The sequence below is a fragment of the Brienomyrus brachyistius genome, chromosome 17 (genome assembly GCF_023856365.1).
Source record: "Brienomyrus brachyistius isolate T26 chromosome 17, BBRACH_0.4, whole genome shotgun sequence".
NCBI lineage: Eukaryota > Metazoa > Chordata > Actinopteri > Osteoglossiformes > Mormyridae > Brienomyrus > Brienomyrus brachyistius.
This window is the reverse complement of record NC_064549.1, coordinates 1,318,052-1,344,077: the sequence shown is the minus strand read 5'-3', so window position 1 is coordinate 1,344,077 and position 26,026 is coordinate 1,318,052. Positions and strand designations below refer to the sequence as shown.

At 50.3% G+C, this 26,026-nt stretch overlaps 1 protein-coding gene and 1 pseudogene across 2 annotated transcripts in view; both read left to right on the top strand.

The window, feature by feature from the left end:
* The window catches only part of plch1 (phospholipase C, eta 1), a 39,069-nt gene extending 17,786 nt beyond the window's left edge, over positions 1–21,283 (top strand). Inside the window, exons 5-23 of one of the 2 annotated variants that reach the window (XM_048982021.1) lie at positions 325–495; positions 608–701; positions 2,154–2,357; positions 2,446–2,566; positions 7,479–7,650; positions 8,646–8,750; positions 10,701–10,862; positions 11,676–11,744; positions 12,402–12,481; positions 14,555–14,646; positions 15,080–15,259; positions 15,397–15,504; positions 15,694–15,818; positions 15,996–16,080; positions 16,172–16,318; positions 16,857–16,936; positions 17,200–17,259; positions 17,698–18,031; positions 18,729–21,283. In XM_048982021.1, the coding sequence (XP_048837978.1) occupies positions 325–495; positions 608–701; positions 2,154–2,357; positions 2,446–2,566; positions 7,479–7,650; positions 8,646–8,750; positions 10,701–10,862; positions 11,676–11,744; positions 12,402–12,481; positions 14,555–14,646; positions 15,080–15,259; positions 15,397–15,504; positions 15,694–15,818; positions 15,996–16,080; positions 16,172–16,318; positions 16,857–16,936; positions 17,200–17,259; positions 17,698–18,031; positions 18,729–20,737 (4,398 nt within the window). In that variant the 3' untranslated portion in view covers positions 20,738–21,283. The remainder of the gene's footprint in view (positions 1–324; positions 496–607; positions 702–2,153; positions 2,358–2,445; positions 2,567–7,478; positions 7,651–8,645; positions 8,751–10,700; positions 10,863–11,675; positions 11,745–12,401; positions 12,482–14,554; positions 14,647–15,079; positions 15,260–15,396; positions 15,505–15,693; positions 15,819–15,995; positions 16,081–16,171; positions 16,319–16,856; positions 16,937–17,199; positions 17,260–17,697; positions 18,032–18,728) is intronic. The other variant, XM_048982022.1, reaches the window with a different exon arrangement.
* A 232-nt stretch (positions 21,284–21,515) lies between these two features.
* Positions 21,516–25,669, top strand: LOC125711997 (extracellular calcium-sensing receptor-like; annotated as a pseudogene).
* The last annotated feature ends 357 nt before the right edge of the window (positions 25,670–26,026 follow it).

The window sequence follows — 26,026 nt, the reverse complement described above, 5'->3', positions numbered from 1 at the left end:
GTGCCCATTGCTTCCGGGATAGGCTCCGGACCCCCCCCGACCCAATAGGATAAGCGGTTTGGAAAATGGATGGATGGATGGATGGATGGATGGATTATACTGAAGGCCAACAATGACAATGTTTCTCAAGCCTAAAATAATTCCAGTGATAATTTGAGCTGGCCTGCGACCCTGACCAACGTAAGCGGTCAGATGATGGATGGGCGGGTAATTTCAGCTGTCTTGCTAATTCTTGTTCATCGGTGACCGCCTGCATCAGAGGGTTTCAGTGATGGATGCAGTGCATTGTTGGTATTGTCGCTCACTGAACGGTGCCTGTCAAAGGAGGCAGACACGGATGACCAGCAGGGCACCCTCACCTATGAGGAGTTCAACGTCTTCTACAAGATGATGTCCCTGCGTCGGGATCTGTACCTCTTGATGATGGCGTACAGTGACAAGAAGGAGTACCTAACTGCTGAGGAGCTGGGAAACTTCCTGCGGATGGAGCAGAAGGTAAGACCTGGTGACACAAGGCCACAGCACAGCACCTGTGTGAGGTGGGAGACTGGTGGATCGCGGACAGGATGACGACGCTGGAGCTAAGCCAATATCTTGTGTCCCACAGATGACCAGTGTCACCTTGGAATATTGCCTGGACATCATTGATAAGTTTGAAGTTGCTGATGACAACAAACAGAAATTCTTTCTGGGTATTGAAGGTCAGTCTGTCTCTCTCCCTCTGTCTGTCTCGCTCTCTATCTCTCTCACACACTCGCTTCCCTCACTGTTTGATCAAAAACCGGAATACCTGAGTCAGATGTCCAGCTATATTAATGTGAAAGCTTGCTTCCTCACTTTCGATAAGAATATGGATGCAGAATATCAGTGTGGCCTTTATGGCCGTCATCCTTTGCTTTTGCCAAAATTTTGCTGTCTGCCTGGTTTGCAAAATTTCACAGACATTTATCTTTGTTGAAATGTGTAGCGTTTAAGATTTAAGACTCCTGGAAATTTTAGCGAGAACCCCTCTGACTTTTGAAGAACTTGAGTTCATCAGTACTCCAGGAAGTAGTTTTCAGATCAATGGCTGGCACGATGATTGTGGTCTGGACTCACTGATGGTCTGTGTGCTTCTGCTCTGAAGTGAAAGGAGTCTGCCCTCACAGTCTTCCCTGTGCTGGTGGGCCAGAGGTGTCACATGACTGAGGGAGAAAGGGTGATGTCATTGCTGTGTGAGTCTGAACCACTATGTCTGAGTGTGGAATGAGACTGGGTGGACTGAGGTTTGGTCCAACCAAACAGACGTGAGTCTGGTGTAGTGGTGATGATTGATTTATTATTTTATATATTGACCTGGTCTGGATTTTTACTCCCTGGACCAACAACATCCACCTCTCTTCATGGGTACACTAAAATGCCCTACTCCATCGTGCGGTGGGTTTAGTGGGGTGGGGGTGTCCACCTTTTTCTTCTATCCTGCTGTCTTTCTGTCCCTGGGCCAGAGTTCAAGCATTTAATGCTTCCCTGGGTTTGTGGGTAGATTTTCTGTGATGACGTTGAACATGATGGGTTTTAAAATACTCCCTGGTGTCACAATGTGGGAAATGCAGGGCTCCGGGGGTGGATCCACAGCTCGGGGACACAAAGCGGATTTCACGGCACTTCAGCGTTTAAGCCTCAGTAATTGGACTTTGGGCAACGTTTAATGGATTGAAACCGCGCTGACCGAGTTCTGTGACAACACTGTCCAGTGCATGCGCAAGTGTGTGTGTGTGTCTGAGAGAGAGAAGGATGGAGAGTGTGTGGATTGCTGTGTTATTTTGTGTTGGGGAGGGCTGTCGGGGATCAGCAGTGACAAATTTCTCTGAAAGGAGCTAGTGGGCGGAGCTTCTAAGGAATAATTTGCATTTGTTTATGTGTGTATGACGGATATCAGGACAATTAATCTATATGTAAATGAGCTCGTGTTTGTGTGAGGTTTTCCAAAAAGCTACGGGCCTCGTGCTAATAGAGAGTGATGATGCGACACTCCAGCTGTTGCCTGTTCTTCACTGAAGCACTGTGGTTATGTTGCTGACTTGTGTTTGTGTGGGTTATGTGGGTTCCTTAGCTTCTCCGGTGCTTGTTGACATCACCATGATGGTTCTCCTTGCCCCGCCCACCCCTGCCAGGCTTTACCAACTTCATGCGCAGTCCAACCTGCGACATCTTCAACCCCCTGCACCACCAGGTGAACCAGGACATGGACCAGCCGCTGTGTAATTACTACGTGGCGTCGTCTCACAACACCTACCTGACTGGCGACCAGCTGCTGTCCCACTCCAAGGCTGACATGTATGCCTGGGTCCTTCAGAATGGCTGCCGCTGCGTGGAAGGTGGGCCGAACCTCGCTGCGTCCGTCTGCAGTAAAGCCTCCCGGCAGGTCACATGACAGCTTCTACTTCCTCTTTCTGCCCCACATAGTGGATTGCTGGGACGGTCCCGACGGGGATCCCATGGTTCAGCATGGCTACACCCTGACCTCCAAGATCACGTTCAAGTCCGTCATTGAGACCATCAACAAGTATGCCTTCATCAACAACGAGTAGGTGGCCTCATCCCCTGTTTTCATCAAATGCTCCCGCTAACCCTTTGTGGCTAATTGGCTTTCAGTATTGATTTGTAGTGCAAGTGTTTAGCCAAATTGGCACTCTTGTAGGATGCACTTTACTTCCTGAAACTGCTTCTTAGACAACTTTGAACATTTTGCGGCTGGTTAATACAATCTGGGAGGAGGGGAGGTATTTTGCCTGGTCTGGGGTGAAGCAGAACAGGCTTTTCTTAGGATCAATACGTCATCCATGCGAAGCTGACCTTACACACAGGAAGTGTAGGTGTCAATTACTCTTAGAAGTGAAGTGTTGCGTGGTTGGCAAGCCTAGTTTGTGTTTGTGTGTAGGAGAGAGCAGGAAAGACTGCATATACCGCAACAAGACAGAGAGGTGTGTGTTTATTTCCTTTAGGGTTGCAGCGAGAAGTCGACATTGTCTGTTCATATAGTGCCCAAAAGCTGGCGTACGTTATCTGAAGCCTTGCAATGGCATACAGTTTGTTGTGGGTGAAATAAAATTAAGTTAAACGGCCAAGCTGATTTTCTTGAGGAAAATTAATCATTTAGATTAATCGATAAAATAGTCGATAGATTAATCTATAGAAAAATATTGGTTAGTGGCAGCCCTGATTTCCTTAGTGCATGTTTACGCTTAAGGCCTTGAGATCCATAGCAACATCACACTTCTGTGAAGATATACAGCTGTCTAGAATGGACCTTTTGCTGGGCTTAAATTGAATATTTTTCTCTTTATGTCTTTCCTCTGTGGTGGCCAGGATATGCTTGATTAAATTGGATGTGTGAAATTAAGTTTGGTAGGCTGGGTAACATTTGTGTGCTCCCTTTGACTTTCATGGGGGCATTAGCTTTGCTCCATTAGCTATATAATTTCAGGGTCTTTCAGGTGTATGGAGTTGTCATTTGGATGTTATGGGCGTATCTAGCTACAGGAAAAATAACAGGTGATGTTAGTGGTGATTGTGAATGTTTCTGGTGCTCCTCACTTCTTAACACTAGAACTGCCAAATCTACGCAAATTTGCGTAAATTCCCTGGGCCTAACACCTACTAGCATCCCTGCTGAGAGTTTCTTGGGCCATTGTCCTCCTGCTTTTGTTGTGCAAACACACCCATTACCTGTGAGGCCTGGCACATTTGCATTTTTTTACTCAGAGCAGCTAAAATCCAAGGCAGGCTAAACCTCTGTGTGTGACATGGAAACCTTCACAAAAGTCTGCCATATCTATACCAAATATCCCACACGCTGACTGACCTGCAAATATGAAAGACACACATTCACAAAATATATGGAAGCACAAGTCTGTTTTATTTATAAAAAAAATTGAGTGTTTCAAACTTTGCAGTGTTTGCAGACCCAGTGACCATCATCCCTGCATTTGGCGCAAGTGAATTTGTAACACTTTGCACTGGTAAACCTGCTGCGGTTTCTGTTGCAGTTCTCCTGTACCTGACACTGAGTTGTCCATACAAGTCCTGGCACAGCAGCAGCCTTCCTCTGTCCCCATAGCCTTTTGTGGCATAAATTGGCAATGGAGTTCCTTGGCTAGATGACTCAAAAATAATCTTCTTTTGCCTTCCCACCCCGTACATGCCTTGTACAGAACGTAGGAATTTGCCACCACCAGGTCCAGCATGTTGTAAAATACAGCTACTGGCCACCTGCATGTTGCTGCTCTTACGGAATACATGCGCGCCATTTGGTCCAACACATTTACACCACACTATAACAGCAGAGAGAGAGAGAGTCATGAGTGTATTTGCTTTTTTTCTACCTTCTTTCTATATAGGCCTGTATAGTACATATCAGAAAACATTGTAGCACTGATGTAAAATTATACACACATTCACATACCTTCATGTGGTTATAGTCTGTTATCGTGTTGGGTTTCCTCTTTCTGCCTTCACAGATCGCCACATCTTGGTCCAAGGAACTCAGAACACACACAATCTTGTTTTTTTAGGTGCATAAATTGTCAAGGAGACACTGCCACTTCTAAGCAGTGACGCGGAGAATTCCTCTTGCTGTGCAGTGTCCTTTGAAATTGGAGGAAGTTCATACCAAACTTTATTCCCTGTGCTCAGTAGTGTTGTTTTGCGCTGAAGCAGTCTGTGTGACAGTGCCAGTGAGGTGAAGAAATTGTCCGTTGTGACATTTCTCCCGTCATCCAGAAATGGCTCCATCAGACTCATGACCATGTTCTCTGCCAGCCTCTCCCTTTTCTGGTGACTGGGGTCCTTTCCCAAGTTAGGGGACACGTTGCAGACGTATTTGGTCTCCAAATCCGTGGCCATCCAGAACTTGATCCCAAATTTGTCCGGCTTGGATGCGATATACCAAGTGACATGGAATGGATCCACATCTACTCCACGTTGTCTTTCCACCGGTGTCCCTCAGGGCTCGGTTCTTGGCCCTCTCCTATTCTTCCTCTACACTAAATCTCTTGGCGAAGTTATATCCTCACATGGCTTCTCCTACCACTGCTATGCCGATGACACTCAACTCATCCTCTCCTTCCCTCCCTCAGACACTCATGTCTCCACTAAGATCTCTACATGCTTGGCAGACATCTCATCTTGGATGACCACTCACCAGCTAAAACTCAAAACTAGTAAAACTGAGTTGCTTTACATCCCGGCTGACTCATCCCCCCTCCAGGACCTTGCGATCTCCTTTGACAACTCCCTGATCCGTCCTTCGGTTTCTGCTAGAAACCTTGGAGTTACTATAGATGATCGGTTGTCATTTTCCTCACATATCACCAGTCTTTCTCGCTCTTGTCGGTTTCTCCTCTTTAACATCAGGAGGATACGTCCATTTCTTTCCACCCAGGCTACCCAGATACTCGTCCAGTCCCTCGTCATCTCACGCCTTGACTACTGCAACTCGCTTCTAGCGGGTTTACCACTGAGCGCCATCCGTCCCCTCCAACTGATTCAGAATGCAGCTGCTCGTCTTGTTTTCATCCTTCCCAAGTTCTCCCACACCACTCCTTTGCTGCGCTCCCTCCACTGGCTTCCTGTAGCTGCACGCATCAGATTCAAAACACTGATGCTCGCATACAAAGCCAAAAATTCTCTGGCACCATCCTACCTAAAGGACCTCATCACACCCCGCTCTGCACCACGATCTCTCCGATCCTCCAGCACTGCTCGACTGGTCCCACCTCCCCTCAAGGCACAAGGAAGACACGCATCTCGGCTCTTCTCTGTCCTGGCACCTAATTGATGGAATGAACTCCCCCTAGATGTCCGAACAGCTGAATCCTTGAATGTCTTCAAGCGACGACTCAAAACTTTTCTTTTTCAGAAATACCTGACGTAGAACTTCTATATTCTTACTCGACTCTTTTTCTGGTGTGTGTTTTAAAAAAATAAAATAAAAATTCTGCACTACTCAATGGCGTTCTCAGAGATAGTATTCGTAGCTGGGGTCCTTATTGAGCTAGCATCGGAAATTCATTGCAGAGTCTCAAAGCACTTATGTAAGTCGCTCTGGCTAAGGGCGTCTGCCAAATCCTGTAAATGTAAATGTAAATATACTGCATGGACAATGAACCTTGGTCGAGAACAGCTGTACATCTATGTTCATGTGTTCTCCTGGAGTGAAACTTTCAGCACAGTTCTTGGTGAAGGCTGGCAGAGAACGTGGTCATGAGTCTGATGGAGTCATTTCTGGATGACGGGAGAAATGTCACAATGGACAATTTCTTCACCTCACTGTCACTGTCACACAGACTGCTTCACTTTACTGGGCATGGTGAATAACGTTTGCCGTGAACTTCCTCCATTGGCAAAGGACACTGCACAGGGAGAGGAATTCTCCACGTCAGTGTTTAGAATGGCGCGCATGTATTCAGTACGAGCAGCAACAAGCAAGTGGCCAGTAGCTGTGTTTTACAACATGCTGGACTTGGTGGCGGTGAATGCCTACGTTCTGTACAAAGCATCTACAGGGTGGAAAGGAAAAAGAAGATTGTTTCCGATTCTTCTAGCCAAGGAACTCCATTGCCAAATACAGGGATGATGGTCACTGGGTTTTCAAACGCTGCAAACACAGACTTTGAAAGATAGACAGACTGTGTGGGACAGTAACCACTGAGACAAAAGGCAGAAAGATGACGAAGAGATGAACCTGGAACTGAGGCACGGATACATAAATTTTTACATGAACAGCCAAACATGCAAAGCTGGAGAGATCACACAAAAACAAAATTCACTTTTGGTGTTATAATTCAGTGATGGCCAATGAAAATGAAATGACATTTTATTCTGTATGTGTATGAGCATGTCAAAAACCATGGACCATGACTTCACTCAACTTATGACATTTATATACAAACATGCATTGGAGACTGAAGTGTTAGCATGTTTTCATTTTATTCATTTCATTCTATTAGCAACTTTTCATTCTATTTTCACTCAATTTGTTTTATAAATAACACAGACTTGTGTTTCCATATATTTTGTGAATGTGCGTCTTTCATATTTGCAGGTCAGTCAGCGTGTGGGATATTTGGTATAGATATGGCAGACTTTTGTGAAGGTTTCCATGTCACACACAGAGGTTTAGCCTGCCTTGGATTTGAGCTACTCTGAGTAAAAAATGCAAATGCGCCAGGCCTCACAGGTAATGGGTGTGTTTGCACAACAAAAGCAGGAGGAGGATGGGGCTGAAGACCTGCGAAAATCACAGCAGGGGTGACAAACACCTTGGGACTCTCAGCAGAGAATAAAAACTCGGTAAATCTAGTGTTAAAGGTCACTCCGGAACATCTTGTGTTGTTCTAATTGAATTATTCTGGAATTAAAGGAACTGTAGACCGTGGGACCCAAGCCATAGTCCTGATGCAGAGCTGGTGAGAATGAACCATCTGCTCACCCGACAGGTACCCCGTGATTCTGTCCTTAGAGAATCACTGTAGCATCCAGCAACAGAAGAAGATGGCCAGGTACCTGCAGGAGATCCTGGGGGACAAGCTGGACCTTGGGCCAGTGAATATCAAGGAGATGAAGCAGCTGCCCAGCCCCAACCTCCTGAAGGGAAAAATCCTCATTAAGGTACTTGCTTGGACCTCTTCCTTGAAATTTAAGCCAGGCCAAGTTTGCAAGGAGCCAGATGTTCTAGAGAGCCTGCCAACTCTGGGATCAGCCTGGCTCTGGTGCTGCACACAACAAGGAGGGTTTTCACTAAGGCAGGAGCAGAAAATCTGCGGTTAACACCCTGTCAATGTCTTGGCATGTTCTCCGTTCTTCCTTGCGATGGGTAGAAGCTTGTGGGAGAGCATGTGGGCTGGGGGTTCAGGGTGCTGGGTTCTTTGCTGAGGATTTGAGGCTCTGCTGGTTCTACAGGACCTGTTGAACTCAACAGATGGGGTGATGACACCATCCTCAGAGAGCGGTCATGTGATTTACCATTAGCCCCCCCCCCCCCTTTCCAATCCGCACATGCTCTGTGGGGGACAGTAACACTCAGCTAATCTGAACAGAAGAATTAGCCCCATGCTACATGGCTACTGGGAAGGATTGTGTGTGTGCACATATGTGCATGCGTGTGCGCCTCACGGTGGGGCACGGCGAAGCTTAAATCACCCCTGACCATCAGGGGCCGTGACAGCCAGCACGCCTTTGGTCAAAGTGCTGACGTCACTTAAACTCTCGGAACTCGAGGCAAAAGAAACTGAATTGATTTCCTTTAATGGGCATTTATTGAGATGAAATCCTAAGCGTGAATGCGGTCTGCTGGGGAGCCAAATGACTCCGGAGCGACTCCCTCTCCTGTGGAGGTTTAACAGCCGACAAAACACTCCAAGCTGAATGTTCATGCACTGGATTTCACATTCAGCAAGTCCCTCCTGTTTTATGGGCTTTGGAAATGTGGTTGGCAGGGAGCTAAATGTCTGCCAGATAATGTGTGTGTGTGTGTGTGTGTGTGTGTGTGTGTGCGTGTGTGTGTGCGGTATTTATTATTGAAATAGGCAGTAAGTCAGAGGTGGTGTGTGGAAAACCTAAGGGGTATATGACTTCCATGTCAACCCCCCCCCCCCCCCCCCCAGGGCAAACGATTGCCCCCGAACCTGTCCGCAGACGCAGAGGAGGGGGAGGTGTCTGATGACGATAGCGCTGATGAGATTGAGGACGGCTTCAAGCTGAAGAGCAGTGTAAGTCTGACATTCGCACGCACACACACACACACACACACACACACACACACACCTGTATCTTTGTGGGGACCATCCATTCATTCTATGGGGGAAACCCTAATCGCAACTATGACAAACTTAACCTTAACCCCTACCCAGCTATAAACTTAACTATAACTAACCAAGCAAAATATTGTAGTTTTTTGATTGTGGTCACAGATTTTTATAAACTTGAAGCTTGCATCGTGGGGACCTGAAAAATGTCCAGACAAGCTAAAACAGGTTTTTACCAAAATAGAACCCCCCCCATAACACCCAGCCTCTGTCCTCTTTGCCTCTCTGTCCGCTGATGCTTCCCGCTCTCTCCTTCCTCTCCTTCTCCCGTGGTAGATGGTATTTGATTTGCGGCAGAGAGGTTTATTGTCCTTTCTGCATGTCAGACACTCCACCAAGGTACTTGGATAATTCCAAGCCGCTAAAATCCCCAAGTTGCTGGGTAAATTTGCTAACCCTCCCTCTCCCCCCAAGATGTTCCCTCGAATCTGACGAGGCGGGGGAAACGGACCCTCACCCGGGCCCCCGTTTTCCTGCCAGGCACGTCTTCAGTGGATAATCAGATTTAAACCCCTGACTATGGAGCCTGACACCTCAGCCTGTCTGAAAGGCTGCAGGGCAAGTGTGTTTGGGGAGGGGGAGGGGTTTCAGAGCAGCAGAGCATGCTGGGATATGCCCCTCTTCTCACGCGCCTGCTGGGATGTGCCCTGTATCCCTCAGACTGCGGTGTGTTTTGCTTTGATATTAGGCTTAAAATGACAGCATTGCTTCGCAAAATGAAACGCCGTGCTGTTTGTTGATATGAATACGGAAAATGTACCCAGCATATATTCAGAAAAGCATAGGCTGGCTTCCACCATTTCCATTGATTTATTTAGCAGACATTTTCATCTAATGCAATGAATTGCAATAGGGGATTATGGGCCATGCTCAAGGGCCCACTGATGACATCACTCTGCTGAGCCTGGGATTCAAACTGGTGGCCTTCTGATCTAACCTGTTGAGCCACACACTGCTCCCATTTTAATCTTAAGGTACATGAATGGCTGCTCATCTCTTAACTGACATGGAATCTTTACCCCCCCCATCTGTGTCCTTGCACTGAGATTTGAGGCCCTGGGCGCTTCCACTTCCATCCTTCTCGTAGAAATGAAAACATCCATGAACCCTGCATCGCGTGGGTGGGTACGGGGGGGGGGGGGGGGGTGGAGGGGGGCTTAGTGTCAGGAGGTCGTCAGCGTAAGAGGCTTAGGAGAGAAAGGCGGAACTTTGCAATCAGCGAGTGCGTGAACTTAAAAAACAAAATGATCGCAGGAGTGCAGCAAGGTTTTAGGATGTTAAAGTTAGCATCGCTAAAGGAATGCCAAAATGCTGCGCTCGTCGTCGGGCCGTTCGCGTCTGGAGCCTTGATCTGGTCTGACATCTACACAGCAAGTCTTTATTTTTCTGGTTAACTGAGCACTTCATTACGCTCAGAGCTGATCATCGTGTTATGCTGACAAGGGCAGAATCATCCGCTGGCTTTTGTATGTTAGTGTGAATATTTTCGCCCCTTAACTCTCCCGCTATTAGCAGGTAGACAGTCTGGGTGGTGGTGTGCATAAGCCTCAGAGGGCGCCTCCTTGTGGTCATTAATGGCATGTGCCTGCAGCTTCTTTTCACTCTACCTGATTTAGGCTCGACTTCTAGACAAGTGTTTCCCAACCCGATCCTCCATGTTTGCTCCTGGAGCCAAACATGCACTGTCTGGGGTCCCCAAGAACTGGGTTGGAAAACAATGATGTCGATGATTACCCCACAGCCCCACCCAGGACCAGTTCTGTAGCAATTTTCACTGACACAGTTCAGCAGGTTCTGCTAGCAGGCTTCTGAAGAAGACGCCCCAATGACTCGGAGGACCATTTTAATCCGCAGAGCAACGGCCACAACCGGCACCAGGTGGAGTCCTTCATCAGGAAGAAGCTGGACTCTCTGATGAAGGAGTCCCAGATCGGTGATAAGGAGGACGCAGACAGCTTCTCCATTCGAGCCCTTCTGCAGGCCACCCACAAAGGCCTCGACAGCAACTTCAAGCAGGTAGCTCCCCGTAGGCCCTGGCTTTTATTCCAGGCTAATCACGGGGTCCGCGAGGCTGTCAGACGAATGTCACTGTGGTGCCGCGACAGCCACTGTCCCCTGCCTGCCTCCTGCCAGCGTCGCTGTCATTCCGGGCACAAGCCGTTTGGAGACGCAAGTCATACAGTCCCCAAGGAGTGAAGCCATTAAACTGTGCATTTCTCAGACTCTGTGACGGCTGGTCAGGGATACAATGTGAGCGAGCGCACACACACACACACACACACACACACACACACACACACACACACACACACACACACACACACACAGGCGCGGGCGCACATGTCAGGTAAACATATCTTTATGGGGACCACTAATTTATTTCTATGGTTTCAATTTATTATTTCAATTATTTCAATGCTAACCCTAACTATGACGACCTTAACCCTACCCAGCCCTAACCATTAACTATAAGTAGCCAGAAATTTTTTTTTTAGTTTTTTGATTGCAGCCAGAGATCTTTATAAAGTTTCATTCACCCTTGTGGGGACCTAAAAGAGGTCTCACAACATCAAAATGACAGGTTTTTATCACGTTCTGGGGACATTTGGTCCCCACAACGTCATATATACATGGCACACACACATACACTGGTACTGGAAAGCGATCACAGTGACGGTCAGCAGGGTAGGTGATGGTGTTTAGGTAATGAGGTACAGGGTTTACAGGACTCCATATACTACAGATCAGTCTCCTATGGGTTACGCACTGGCCGTAAGTCTGGGAATTCCTGTGTAAGGATGTGAGTCTGCATTTGTCTCCCTCCTATAGAAGGCCAGTCTGAAAGAAGGTGGAAAGAGAAGCCAGAGTCGATCCTTCATTAGCAACCTGAAGCAGAAGGTATGGATATTCCAGGCTGCGGTCAGCTTAGGTGACCTTCCGGCGGGGATGAGAATCGGCCTGACGTACGCCATGAGAGAGCCATCTCTCCTGTATTCATGTCACAGTCTTGGTAGAAATCATTGAATAAACCATCCAACCACTCAGGCCTGGGGGGCGGGGAGGGTCCACAAGGCAGGGAACAGCTCAAGCCATCTCAGGGCACAGTCACACACGTAATTTGCAAACTCCAATTCATCTTCACCTGAACATAGGTGACGTTCCCAGGCAGAATATGCTAAGTCCATGGGACCATGGAGGAGACTCGGACCCTGGTCCCAGAGGCGTGATGCCACAGTGCTGCATCGCCTAAGCCTCCTCAGTGGCTACTGAGGATAAATAAGCCAAGCCAGCACAGCCCAGCTCCCCCAGTGGCTGTGGGCCGGTCCACATTCCATCAGCATCGACTTTCTGTCATATGAGTCTGGGGCTCATTTCCCGTTTCAGCCGGGTGATTATAGCTTGGTGCTGTGAAAACTCATTTCATGTGGGTCTTAGAGGCCTGAAGGGGGCGCTCTCTCTACAGAGTGTGCATCACTGCTTCTCGCTTTACTTCATATTGTACTTGCACGTCACAAAGCTGCAGTCACTTACACGTTTGTTTGTTTCTCCCTGCAGCGACACTCCAAATCCCGGCTCAAGTGTCAGAGTGTGGACACAGATGAAGATGGGCAGCAAGACACAGGGCAGTTCCACAGGTAAAAGCTCATTGGCCGCCGTGCTTGTCTGTCACCTCACTATTGCCCTTGATTGGTGAATCCCCCACTGGCGTCTGCTGGCTCCTTCGCCTGTAGGTGTCTCGGCGCAGCTGCTCTCCGTGTGACATGTGTGCGGCGGTGGTGCCGAAATGCAGCTCCTGTCCTGATAAAGGACGAGTGACCATGCAGAAGTAGGACAGCTTAGAAAAGCAGAGTCATGGACTGGGGCAGTGAGGGAGAAAAGACCTCCTGATTAACTGAGTCCAGTCTTTAAAGGATACAGTTTTATTTCAGTGAGTGAGTCATAGTGCGAAATCCAGAAATGAAGAGTCATTATTGGCCAGGCTAAGCAGAAGACACGTTAAGCATTTGTTTACATATGTCTGTTATGTATGATGAATGCTCTATGAAACTCTCATCTATAATGCACTTTAAATACCTTCATAATGCATTATAATGCCTTATACTGAACATCATAATATATTATGAAGGTATCTATAGTGCATTATAGATGGGAGCGTCATAAAGCGGTCTTAATGCATAATAAACATGGCTATTATGTGTTATGTCTTTTTACAAATAGCTAAAGCCGTATTTATAATGCTTTACGAATGCATTATAATGCATTATGAAGGCATCGACAATGCATTATGAAGCTTTAAGTAAAGTGTTACCAACATTTGTTTATTTGACAAATTTGGAACATACATGCAAATAAAAAGCAGCAGTTAAAATGCACAATTAAGATGCTTATTTTTGAAACAGTGTCCTCACTGTCAATCATTATAATGGATAATTGAACCAAATAGTGTGGATTAATCCAATTAATTTCCCATTTGGCACAGGAATCTTTTCCTGATGTCTCCATGCACTTCCATACTTGGTACTGCGGGAGCGAAATTAAACTCGCCTTTAGTTCAAGGCCAAAGGTCTCCTGCGGGGCTTTGACGTGCTCTGGCCGCTCACAGCCCAAACGCCTTTTCATGGCCAATCAATACGTGTGAAAAGTCAAGTGAAAATCCAGCACTGCACTGAAAGACTGTGAGACTCCATCTCTGTGAGGGGGACACATTCCCTCTGTGAGGAGCTCCTGCTCTATAAATAAGTCTTTTCTCTCCCCGTCACTCTGTCGTTCCACTTAATTCATGTTGTTTGTTTTTTTACTCACACTGGACACTTAGAACTTAATTTACTCGGGGGAGGAGGGACGTTGTGAGTTTCTCGGCGCACACTGCGGGGGCTGAGAAGATGACACATCAGCAGAGGGTTTCAGTCTGAAAGTCCTCTGCCTGTAATTGGGTTTATCTTCATCTCATTGTTCTCATGTTGATGTTGATCTGCAGTTTTGCTGGCCCCCGGCTCACAGATGAAGTTTTCTCTGTCAAGAGGGGTGGGGTGGTGGGGGGGGGGGTGGTAGATAATTTCAGAATTTCTGCTTAAGTTTTGAGGCAGAGGTTTTTATAGGAAGCTGTCAGGCATCCCACATGATGGAGCAGACTCGAGGCTTCCATGCCGAAAGCCCACCCCCGGATCACCGCCTTCTCTTCTCATGGACGAATAAGCAAAGCAGACTCCAGACTCGATATAAATGTACAGAATAGCAGCCTCTTGCATCACCTGCAAAAATGTTCATATCTCAGAGTTGCAGAGTCCGTTCCTCTCTATGGACAAAACCCTAATTCCAACAATGACAACCTTAACCTCTACCCAGCCCTAACCTTAACCGTAAGTACAAAATACAAGACTGTGGGCATTTTTAGTTTTTTTATTGCAGTCACAGACTTTTATTTCAGTGTCCCCCTGTCAGGACCAAAAACTATGGTCCCCACTACGTCAAAGTAACATGTTTTTTTCCACATTGTGAGGACATTTGGTCCCCACAATGTAATATGTACATGATGCAGAAACATATTCTTTCAAACATCTTTCTGATTTGACTATGATGTAAAGTGATCCAGATGTACTAGAATTTCACCACAGTCTGGGGGGGGGGGGGGGCAGAGGCACACTCTCATTGTCCCTTCACAGCCAGCACATAACTCCCTCCCCTTTAATTTCACTTTGGTGTAACAGGAGGAGAAGGAAGACCATGAAACTGACCAGAGATCTCTCTACCTTGGTGGTGTTCACCAACTCCATCATTGCCCACGAGAGCCTGGAAGAAAGTAAGCATATGTGAGGGTTGGGGGGGGGTGATGAGGCGTCGTGCCTCTGTACCCAGGCTGAGCAAAGCCCCCCAAAGGGGCGTCGAGCGGAGGAGAGGCGGCAGAGTGGCGGAGACGTGCTCGGTGTGAGAACGCGGAGGAACAAACGCAGCTCACCTTGCGAGCTTTCAGCCTGTTGCTGAGAAGCTTGAGTTCTCCCAGACTCAGAGCAGAACAGTACAGGCTGTTCCCTCAGTCCTGATGTTTGGGCCCTTTGTGTGTGTGTGTGTGTGTGTGTGTGTGTGTGTGTGTGTGTGTGTGTGTGTACGTTTACAGGTTACATAACAAGGTTTGTTTTTGCTGCTTGTTTCAGTACCACAGTACCAAACACCGCTAACGTGGATGGGTTCCCTGGCTGCTGTGTCCACCCCCCCCACCCCCATCTGTACTCCAGGCACCCCCGGGGACGTTCTGTCCTTCAGTGAGACGCAGGCCCAGCATCTCGTCCACCAGCAGGCTGAGCGGTTTGTCCGCTTCAACCAGCAACAGCTGTCGCGTATCTACCCTTCCGCATACCGCATCGACTCGAGCAACTTTAACCCGCAGACCTACTGGAACATGGGCTGTCAGCTGGGTGAGGAGCCAGCCTGCCACACACACATATATAGGTCCCATGTGGATTCAGACAGCTAAGCCTTCTGTCGTGACTGGTTTGATATTCTGCATCTTTTTGTTTATGCTTGTTTGTCCTGGATCTGCATGATTCCCCAGTGGCTCTCAACTACCAGACAGAGGGCCGTATGATGCAGCTGAACCAGGCGAAGTTCCAGGTGAATGGTGACAGCGGCTACGTTCTCAAGCCGCCCCCCATGTGTAAAGGTACTTTCTGATTCCCACTCGGCCAGAGTAAAGCCATCTGGTCTAAAACCCCAGCACATGTACATCTGTGTTGCTGAGACCAAAACCAAATTATAAGCAGGTGCACCAAAACCTGGTGTTGTAGCACAGGCACCTGGGCATTTACATCCTGTCCTGCAGGTTCACCTGGTATCTCCTTCTCTCCTCCAGGGTCTTTTAACCCCTTCAGCAGTGACCCTCTCCCAGCTTATCCCAAAAAGCAGCTCGTTCTCAAGATCATCAGTGGGCAGCAGTTACCCAAACCGCCAGACTCCATGCTCGGGGACCGCGGAGAGGTGAGGGTCACTCCAACCGCACCGCCAGGCGACCACGTCCTGTCTGTGTGTGGGGGGGGAAAAACCCCCACAGGATCCTTGTTTGCGTCTCCGGTTTTGTATTCGCTGTGTTCGATGTGGATAATCTCCATCCAGTGTTTAGAAAACCTCCCTTGATAAACGGCCTGTCATCCTCAGATCATTGATCCGTTTGTTGAGGTGGAAATCATAGGGCTGCCTATCGACTGCTGCAAGGAGCAGACCAGGGTGGTGGACGACAACGGTAAGCGCATCATTCCGGTCATTAACCCTTCATCTCCGTTAAGCCCCTACGTTTTCCTGGGGTAACGTTACGGGTTCTGGGCACCTTGTAGGCTTTAACCCCGTCTGGGAGGAGACACTGTCCTTCACGCTGCACATGGCTGAACTGGTCCTGGTCCGCTTCCTCGTGTGGGACCACGATCCGATCGGGAGAGACTTTGTGGGCCAGAGGACGGTGGCCTTCAGCAGCCTGATGCCAGGTCAGTGTGGGGTCCGGTCCCCCTGTCCGTTAGCGCACTCAGTCGTGCGAAGCGGCCAGCCCCACGGAGGCGCCTCCCCCTCCCGACGTGGCTGACTCATACCTCGCACGTCAGAGATGTTGTGAATGAACGGGACGGACCTCCCGCAGGGAGGTTATCTGTGCCGCCGCGAAGCTGCTGTGGGCCTCCTTCCGCAGAGCTGTTCCTCTGGCACTCGCTCTGCTGATGGCTGTGCTCCCAGTCGAGTCGGCGAACCAGCCAATGCGGAGCTGCAGGCGAACCCCGGTCTGTCCCACGGATATCCGGAGGGAAAAACACATCTAACAGCAAGAGCACAATTGTACTATCAGTACAACAATAACAGCCATGATGTATTCTTGTAGGATTAATACAAAACAAATAAGTATTACATTATGTCTCTCAGGAAGATTACAACTGCGTTATCAGTTCTGCTTTTCTTGTAACAGTCATCACAGGTTTTTCTAGGATTAGTATTCTAGTATATTACATTATCACTGTCACACACTCACTGCCTCAGGTTACCGGCACGTCTATCTGGAGGGTCTAACCGAAGCCTCAATCTTCATCCATGTCGCCATCCATGACATCTTTGGGAAGGTATGTGACCCTTCCGGGTTTTAGGCCGCTCCAGTCCAAGACTTCAAATGGTCAGTATTATACAGATAGGGTTTCGGGTCATGCCGCATATGATTCATCCAGTCAGGCGCTGTGATTTTGCAGTAATCTCAGTCCTATTCAGGAGGCTCAATGGCCATTATATATACCTGAGTTATATTTGCATAAAGAGGGTGTTTGAAATACCATGTGATATTCAGAGATCTGACTGTAGGGTTTCCCTCTTCAAATGCTTTCCCTTTCAGTGGAGTCCCTTAATCCTCAATCCCAGCTATACCATCCTGCACTTTCTGGGAGCTAACAAGGTATTCTGGGTAATTCTGCTGGCTGCATGACAGCTGCATGTGCGCTGTGCTCCCGTGGATGTGCCGTCCAGTCTTGGCTCTGCTTCGCTTTCTCTCATACTGGGCTTCCTTCCATTGGCTGATATTCCTCATCGTAGCTCCTGTAAGGGTTTTGGATATAGGCAGAGAGAAGGGAGCACATTAGCGCCACCTACAGGCCATACATGGCTATGCAGCTATGTCTCATCACATGCAGCTATGTGTAACATGGTGAACCCCATGGAGCGAATGTATAGCCATCAGCTTGGAACGTGTTATGTGATTGTGTTTGAGGGTTGGGTGGGGCTCGCTGTCCCAGTGTCGTCTACCCACATCCTGCCATATCACTGCTGGGGTGGGGCTCTTCTTTTACTTTTAGGTCTGTTTCACACACCCCCCCTCCCCCTGTCTGCCCCCCAGGGCCGACAGTTGCGGGGAATCAAGGGCCTGTTTAGCCGGACCTCCAGGAGCTGTGTGGACACCCCCCTGGTGGGCCCCCCACTGTGCAAACGCTCCATCAGCCAGCAACTGCTGCGGCGCACAGCGAGTGCCCCCGCCAAAGGCCGTAGGAAGACCAAGCGGGCACCAGCGCCGCCCACCGAGGGCGAGGATACGGAGGGTGGGGCCCCACCCCGCCCGGGTCCGCCTCTACCCCGCCCTGCCTCTATGCCCCTCGATAAGCTTCTCCAGGACACCCTGACGCTCTCCTCCCCCAGGCAGGACGCCCCCGAGGCAGGATCCAACACCCCGGCAGGTGAGGCCTCCAAACCACCCCCACGCATCGCGATTGGATCAATGAATGGTCACAGGGTGAAGGTGTTTGTATCTTTGTTACCTGTTAGCTGCTGTGAGTGTTACAGGGGGCTAAATAATTAATATAATTACAATATTCACCCTATATAACCTGGTTATATTGACAGAATTATTTTATCCTCTTACTTATATGAGTGTAACTTGCTGCAGTCGTGTTCTGTGTGTCTTGGTACATTACAATGTGCGACGGTAGTAAATCTGACGGATTCCCGTCCACTGCTTTTATGCACTGTGTGCTCCTACTCCCTCTGTTTCAGACTGAAGCTTTGCTATCGCTGGTAACTTGCGCTTTTGTTTGTTTTGTTTTTATCGTCGCACTCCTCTGTAGTAGAGTACTGACTAGGAGCCCCAGCAGGTAATTCCCGAGGCTTACTGAGGGCATCTCATCCAGATAAATGTTTTAATTGTTACTCCATCTCACTGATACCATTTAAAGAGATGCATTTCGTAAATGCTGTCTGGCTCTGTTCATCTTGTCATTTCCCCCCGATGTGTTAATGGAGTTTCCCTACAGCATAGCTTCATTGACCACCCCCACAGTTGTGCTTGGTGGTACATTCCATCCGTCTCAGTGTCAGAATAGAGCATCTCACGTGTGAATCTACAGACACCGCTGACCTCTCAAACTCTGTCCACAGAAACAACCTCTGTCCTGAGGCCTCGCTCCTCCTCCTTGGACCTCCTCCTGGAGACCCCATCTTCTTATATGGCCCGACCCAAAAGCCCTCCGCATGTAGGAGGGGAAGCCAACCCAGCTGTCGGAGGTCCCCGCATGGACAGACCCTGTGACCTCTCTCTGGGTGGCGAGCTGGACCGCCTGACCGATATCACAGAACCTACTCAGCACAGCACTGGCCAGAACCAGCCCAACGCTGGGCAGACAGTGGAGGAGGATCATTTACGGGGAGAGACTGTGTGTGGTGAAGAAGGCGTGACAGCCGAAATGCTGGAGCCCAGTGCTGGGTCTGTGAACCGGGTCAATCCGCTCAGTGATTTGTCTCTGCAGGACAGCACATTATCACGGCTTATAGATGCTGTGTCCCTGGGCAACGACACCTGTGGGTCCATATCGGCGCTTATCGGGCAGTTTGATGTCACTGCAGAGCTGAGTAGTGTGGCCCTGCGGTCCAGCGACCATGACGCCTCCCAGACCCCGTACCGGACCCTGGCCTGCGACCCCTGCCAACCCAGCGGCCCGTCGAATTCAGTGCTGTTCTCCAGCCCGGAGACCACCGATCCCACCATCTACACCATACTCAACGAGGAGGTGCTGTCGCCCATCTCCGAGTTTAACCCAGGGGAGAACACTGTCCGGAGCCTCCAGATGGGGTCTGAGGAGAGCACTCCTGTGGCCAGCCCAGCCTCCTCACCCGTAAAGCCTCTTCTTACCCAAAAGCCCCTCTTCTCGAGGAAGCAGGCCCCCTACAGCAGGGCTCTGGAGGTCCCATGCGGGCAAGACCCCTGTTTTCGTCCCATGGATGTGCGGGAGGAGGTGACTTGGGGAAGTCATGGTGGATCGTTCCACAGCGCTGCCTCTGACCTCTTCCTGCTTTGCCAGGACTCAGCCGGCAGCAGCTTGATGGAGATCGAGATCAACGTGGACGAGGATCCGCTGGACACCACGCTGACCCCCGCCAGCCTCCCCCATCAGTTAGCTGAGCCTCGCCCCTCCTCAACCTGTGGACCATTGAACCACGGCCCCCTTCATCATATCCCGGGCAACTTTCCCCTCTCCAGTACCAGGACTGACCCCCACCATAGCCCCAATAGCTGGATCTATGGGCCAACGCCTTGGCGGGCCAGTCATCAGTCCAGGTGTGGGCATCAGATGGGTGACAAGCACCTACCTGCCCAGGGGACCGTTGGGCACCACAGTGGGCACCTCTCCTCCGGCAGCCGGCCATTTCCTCTGAGAATCAATTCTTCCATGGACCAGGTGGCCAGCAGGTCGTCCAATGACTGGTCACAAGTCTCCAGGGTGGAAAATGGCCACTTCCTGCAACAGGGTCACCCAGCTATCACGTCCCTGTCCCCAAGCCCTGGCCCCTGCAAGTCTAAGAGCCTGGGCGACCTCACATCTGAGGACATCTCCTGCAACTTCGAGAGCAAGTACAAGTTCATCAACCGCAGCTTTATGGCGGCCAGAGCTCAGAGCGGCAGGCAGGCGTCTGGCCCGGCCAGATGTCCGGCGCCAGCTGACCCCCTTACAGAGCAGCTGCGCCGACTGTTGTCCCTGGACCAGGACGATCACTCCCAAAACCCAGCTTTGCTGACCGCCTCCCCCTTGCACCCCCTCTCCCGCAAGCTGTCGTCTCGCAGCCAAAGTCGGGTCCGGCACATTGCCAGTCGCGCCCGTGAACGCCAGCAAGAAGCACTCAAGCCTCGGCCCACCTGCGCCTCCTACAGCACGACTGGGGTAGTGCTCCGCAGCAAGCCCGCCAACCCTACCCCCCCCGCTTGCCGCCACTCCACCGGCTCTTACATCGCTGGGTACCTGGAGCACTCTGAGGGTCGGGGGCTTCCGGAAGGTTCCTGCGCCAGGTCCTTCTACGCCAATGGAGACCGCTGCTGCCATGGTGACACCGGCATCCCAGAGGACTGGTGTCAGCCGTCAGAACCTGAAGTCTACTTCCTGCTTAGACTGTAGATGTACTTCCTGTTCTGCCCTGAAGCACGAACGGGGAGTCCCCTGTGTTCTGTTGACTGAGGTCTTTCTGAAGTCTTCCCGTGTCTCTGTGCTGCACTGTATGTACAAATGAATCTTGTAATAATTAAATTATGGATAATAGATTATGTGTGTAGGAACCTGCATGAGACAGTGGATGTAACCAGCATGACTACGCTCCATCCCATGACTGTGTTGCTAGGCGCAGGACCTCCTGCCGGGCTTAGCACCCTGTGGAGTGAGAGCGTGGAGTGTCTTTCCCCCTCCTGAATTTAACGTGGTTCACGTCTGTTTTGTTTCAATCTGTATTTTTATAATTGCTTTGATATCACAGATTATACAGCTTCGGTGGGGGGGGGTGCATGATTTTGGAAAACTCTGTACAGGCGTCAGGGATGGCACTCCCGACTGATGCAATAAAACTGTGGAATATGATGGAAGCGGAGAGGGCCCAGTGTGTCTGTGTGCCTCCCAGCGTCAGCAGGCGGCGGCCTCTAGGGGGCACCCCTCAGCGCAAAGCCCAAGGCCGTCTGCTCCCACCAGCCAACATACTCTGATTAGGATGTCGTCCTCGCGTCAGTGTTAAGCAGTGGGGTCCTGATCGAATGCCCTCATTTAAACACATTTATTCGTGCCCCTCAAGAAAATGATGAAGAAATGAGCGCTCAGCGAACGCATGAATTATTCATATCCTTTATTTAACAGTGTGACAGCTCAGACTATTAACATAAATCAACAAATCAGCTCCTGTGTATAATAATAACAGGCAAAATAATGATACAGCCATTAATTATGAGTAAAAACAAAAACGGCAGACTAGTCATACTTATTATGAGTATTCTGTCAGCAGGTCTGTTCGGGGTGTTTGCCACGTCTGTTGTGGCGTATCCCAGAATTCACAGCCCTCTGTCCCTGTGTGTCTGTCTTGAGCAGACATCATCATAGGTCGTTTGTCTGCCTTCCCCATCTTCTAAGCGGGATACTTTCTCCACACTTACCCCGGAAATAGAGTGTAATTACAGGAGACATGTGGCTTAGTGGGAGATGGCACTCCTGTGTCTCTGGTGGCCCCCTCCCTCAATGTCTCTACCCACCTGCCCCCTTTCTCTGCCTGCACCGAGCTTTTCCGTTTCATTCTTAAATTCCTGATCAGCCTTTCCCCTATTTTCTTTATAATTATAAACACGCATTTGCAGTACACATCAGCATGAGCTCACCCAGCCGTAAAATGAATCAACGGCAGGAAGATTACTGTTGATTTGGGGGCCCGGGGGATGCTGAGCCCAGGCCTGTCCATGCGATTGTTTACTCCTGACTTGTGGCCCCCAGCGGGGCCCATCGCCGATGATAAAGCACGGTGGAGAGACCTGTGGGGCCCCCAGACGGGCGGCCATGTCCCGCTCGCTGGCTCTCTGGCTGCTGCCTGCGGTGCTGTTCCCGGTCCCGACGCCGTGGACCGCGGTGACCTCCTCGCGGTACGAAGCCCTGGGTGACCAGGACATATATGGCCTGTCCCAGGATGGGGATATTGTCCTGGGGGGGCTCTTCCCCCTCTACAACCAGCCCATCCTGCAAGACGTCAAGTTCACTCGGCTTCCCATGGTGCAGAACTGTGTCACGTGGGTCCTGCCTTCCCTCGACCCCTCCTGCTGGTCACCGAGGGGATTTCTTCCATTTCACTTGCTCCCCCTTTCATTCTGGCCCATCATTAGCCTGCTGTTGGCTTGCTTTTCATGTGCTGTGTTATGACTGGTCTAGCTTCCAGGCTCGGCCCCTGCGCTGGGCCCACGCCATGACCTTTGCTGTGGAGCAGATTAACAGAGACCCCAGGCTGTTGCCAAGCATAAGGCTGGGATACCGCATCCTGGACAGCTGTTCCAAGCACCCCTGGGCCTTGTGCGGGGGCCTGTCCCTTGCCAGTGGGTGGGGCTTTAACTGTAGTGCAGCTGGATCTGTCCCGATCATCATCGCAGACTCCTCTTCCACCCAGTCCATTATCTTGTCCCAGACCCTGGGACCGCTGGATGTGGTAAGGTGCCTACAGGGCTTGGCTGCCGTGTGAAACGCGGTGTTTCATTTCAAGGGAGGGATTTGTTACCCCAGGGCAGCGTGTGGCCCAGCAGGCTCGGATACTGTGCCTGTGATTGGGTGGCCGGTAGTCCCAATCCCAGGCTCAGCAGAGTGATTATGCCACTAGCCTCCACTAGCTGTTACCCCATGGCTGCCTGACCCTGCTTTCAAATGCACGTCACTTCAGGTAATAGTGTCTGCTAAATAAATGCATGTTTAATTAATGATAATTATGCCTGCAGAAATGTATGAGGTTGCATCTAATTTTCACCCTAAGAGGGAATCATGGGATTTTACGGAAAAATGCATCTTCCACCGATTCAGTCTCAGGTTCGGTATGGGAGTGTTTTTGTCACACCGGGTTTCCGTGTCACTGTTTCCTGCTCAGGTCAGCTACCAGGCGAGTGCTTGGTGTTTTCGCAGGGGACACTCTTGCCGACGTCCCCACTGGTGAGAGCCGTCCAGGAGTCCTCGGCCCGGGTCGTCCTGGTGTTCGCCTGGTACATGGACGCGGGCGCCCTGTTGGAAGAGCTGGCCCGGTGTAACGTGAAAGGCTGCATCTATTTGGCCAGCGAGGCCTGGAGCCCCAGCGGCAGATCCCTCCCTTGCCTCGGTGGGCAGCGGCGTGCTGGGCATGGCCATGCCAGCTGCTCCCATCCCCGGGCGCAGCTCCATGCCGTCCGGCCCTCCAGGCAACCTGGCAGTGCCATCCCGCAGTCTTTGTGGGAGGAGACATTCAAATGCACCCCGGAGAATTGCGGAGCAGCCCTCAAATCGCCGCCCCCTTGTGGGGGAATGGAGACGCTGCAGAATGTTCAGAACACCACTTTCTCGGACGCCTCCCAGTTGCGAATCACATACAGTGTGTACCTTGCCGTAGGCCCAGAATAGCGCCACCTATGGGACTCCACACTGTGACCTTAGTGACAGTCAAGCCCAAGCAGGTATTTAAATGGTAACTGTGTTAATGCCTTACTTGGCATTTGCTTTTCTGTGTTTTGGGTATTGCAGCCTGTCGCTCCTATAACGGCCTCTTGGGGGCGTCGGTCTCTAAACTTCCGCTTCCCCCTTCAGCTGCTGCAGTACCTGAGCAAAGTGCGCTTCACTACTCAGCTGGGGAAGGAGTTCTGCTTTGAGGGTGGAGACAGCCGGGTGCCGTATGACATCGTTAACTGGCAGGCTGGGCCCGACGGGCTGCCGCAGTATGTGCCGGTTGGCCGGGTGGGGGGCTCCGAGCTCAACGTCAACGACTCGGCCATCGTGCGGCCCGACAGGCACATGGCGGTGAGCAGGACCGGGTGTGATTCCGCTGGGCACTTCAGCGATACGCTTCCTGTCTGTTTTCATGCAGCAGTGTGGAGGTTAAGGTTTGTGGCGTGTGCTGACCAGCACTGTGTCCCGGGCAGGTTCCCCGCTCGCTGTGCACGGAGCAGTGTCCCTCCGGGACGCGGAAGGGTGCTAGGAAAGGCCAGCCCCTCTGCCGTTTCCATTGCCTCCCCTGCGCAGACGCCGAGATCAGCAACGCCACAGGTGAGCTGGGTGCCTGGTGACACACTTCTCTGTGTGACTAGTTCTCTCGTCCAACCCGGTTTCTGGGGTTTTTTTTGCTGTTCATCCTCAGGTGCAGTGCAGCGCGATCGCTGTTCTCCCGATTACTGGTCCAATACACACCACAATGCGTGCATCCCGCGTGAAGTGGAGTTCCTGTCCCTCGGGGGCTCCATGGGCGTGACGCTGACTGCGTGATGCTCGCTGTCAGCATTGTCTTCCTGCGCCGCCGCCACACACGCATTTTGCGCCAACAACTCGGAGCTGAGCTTCCTGTTTCTATTTGCGCTGGCGCTCTGCTTCCTGTGCGCCGTACTTTACATCGGCCGCCCTTCCCCCTGGTCCCGCCGCGCTCGGCGCCAGGCGTTCTGCATCAGCTTCCTGCTCTGCCTGTCCTGTATCCTGATCAAGACTATCGTGGATCTGGTGGCGTTCCGCTCTGCCAGGCCGGGCACCAGCGCCGTGAAGTGGTTCGGGCCGGCCCAATAGAGGGGCAGCGTCTTTTTCCTCACCTGCATCCAAGTGGCGATTTGTACCACCTGGCTCTCGCTCGGGCCCCCCCAGCCTCACCGCAAAACCGGACTCCAGGGCTCCAAGCTGGTCCTGGAGGGTGAGATCGGGTGGATCAGCTGTGTCCTGGGCTACATCGGTCTGCTGGCCGCCGTCTGCTTCCTGCTGGTCTTCCTGGCCAGGAAGCTGCCCGATAACTTAGACGAGGCCAAGTTCATCGCCTTCAGCATGCTCATCTTATGCGCCATCTGGGTGGCCTTCGTGCCCGCCTACGTCAGCTCGCCGGGGAAGTACATGGTCGCCGTGGAGATCTTCGCCATCCTGGCCTCCAGTTTTGGCCTCCTGCAGTGTATTTTTACCCCAAAGTGTTACATCATTTTTGATGGGAAGAACTTGATGTGATTTCAAAAGGAAACATGTGAGATTGTTATACTGTTATACAGCCTGTGCCGTGAGTTCATCTCGACTGTCGTCATTATCCTCATTATTGTGATTAAAAGTGAATTAATTGCTTCATTTTCTTTCCTTTTAGGCATTTATATAAACACTGAATAATTGTGTATTTATAAAGTTTGGTTAATTCCATTAAGGAGTGTGTAATAGCATTCTGTAATTTAATTTAATTTTATTTAATTTGTTTCTACATAGCTTTGGGTAATATGAATGAGTAATTCAATAGTGACTTTGAAATCAAAATGTTTTATTAGAGAAAATTTATGACTGATTCATTCACATTTTTTTGGGTCTTTGGGGGAGGTAAAATTCATATATATAAAATATATTATTCTGTGGCAGAAATATAATGCAAATTAAATATGTCATTAAAATACAATCAATATGTAATTAAAATATAACTGAGGCGAAGGCTGTGTGTCTGTAATTTTCTTCGGAATAAATATTGCTCAATCAGAGTCACTCCACAGGTATGAAATGGTGTGTGTGTAAATGTGTGTGTGGGGGTGTCTGGGTGGGAGCGGGGGGGGAGGCGGCATGTGGCTCATTGGGTTGGGGCTCTGCCTGCGATTGGAAGGTCACCAGTCACTGGGGCCAGCAGACTGGTGTCACCATCGGCCCCCTAAGCGAGGCCCTGGTCTCCCTGCACTGTGACCCCCAGTTTGCTCTCACCTGTTTGTGTTTCATTGA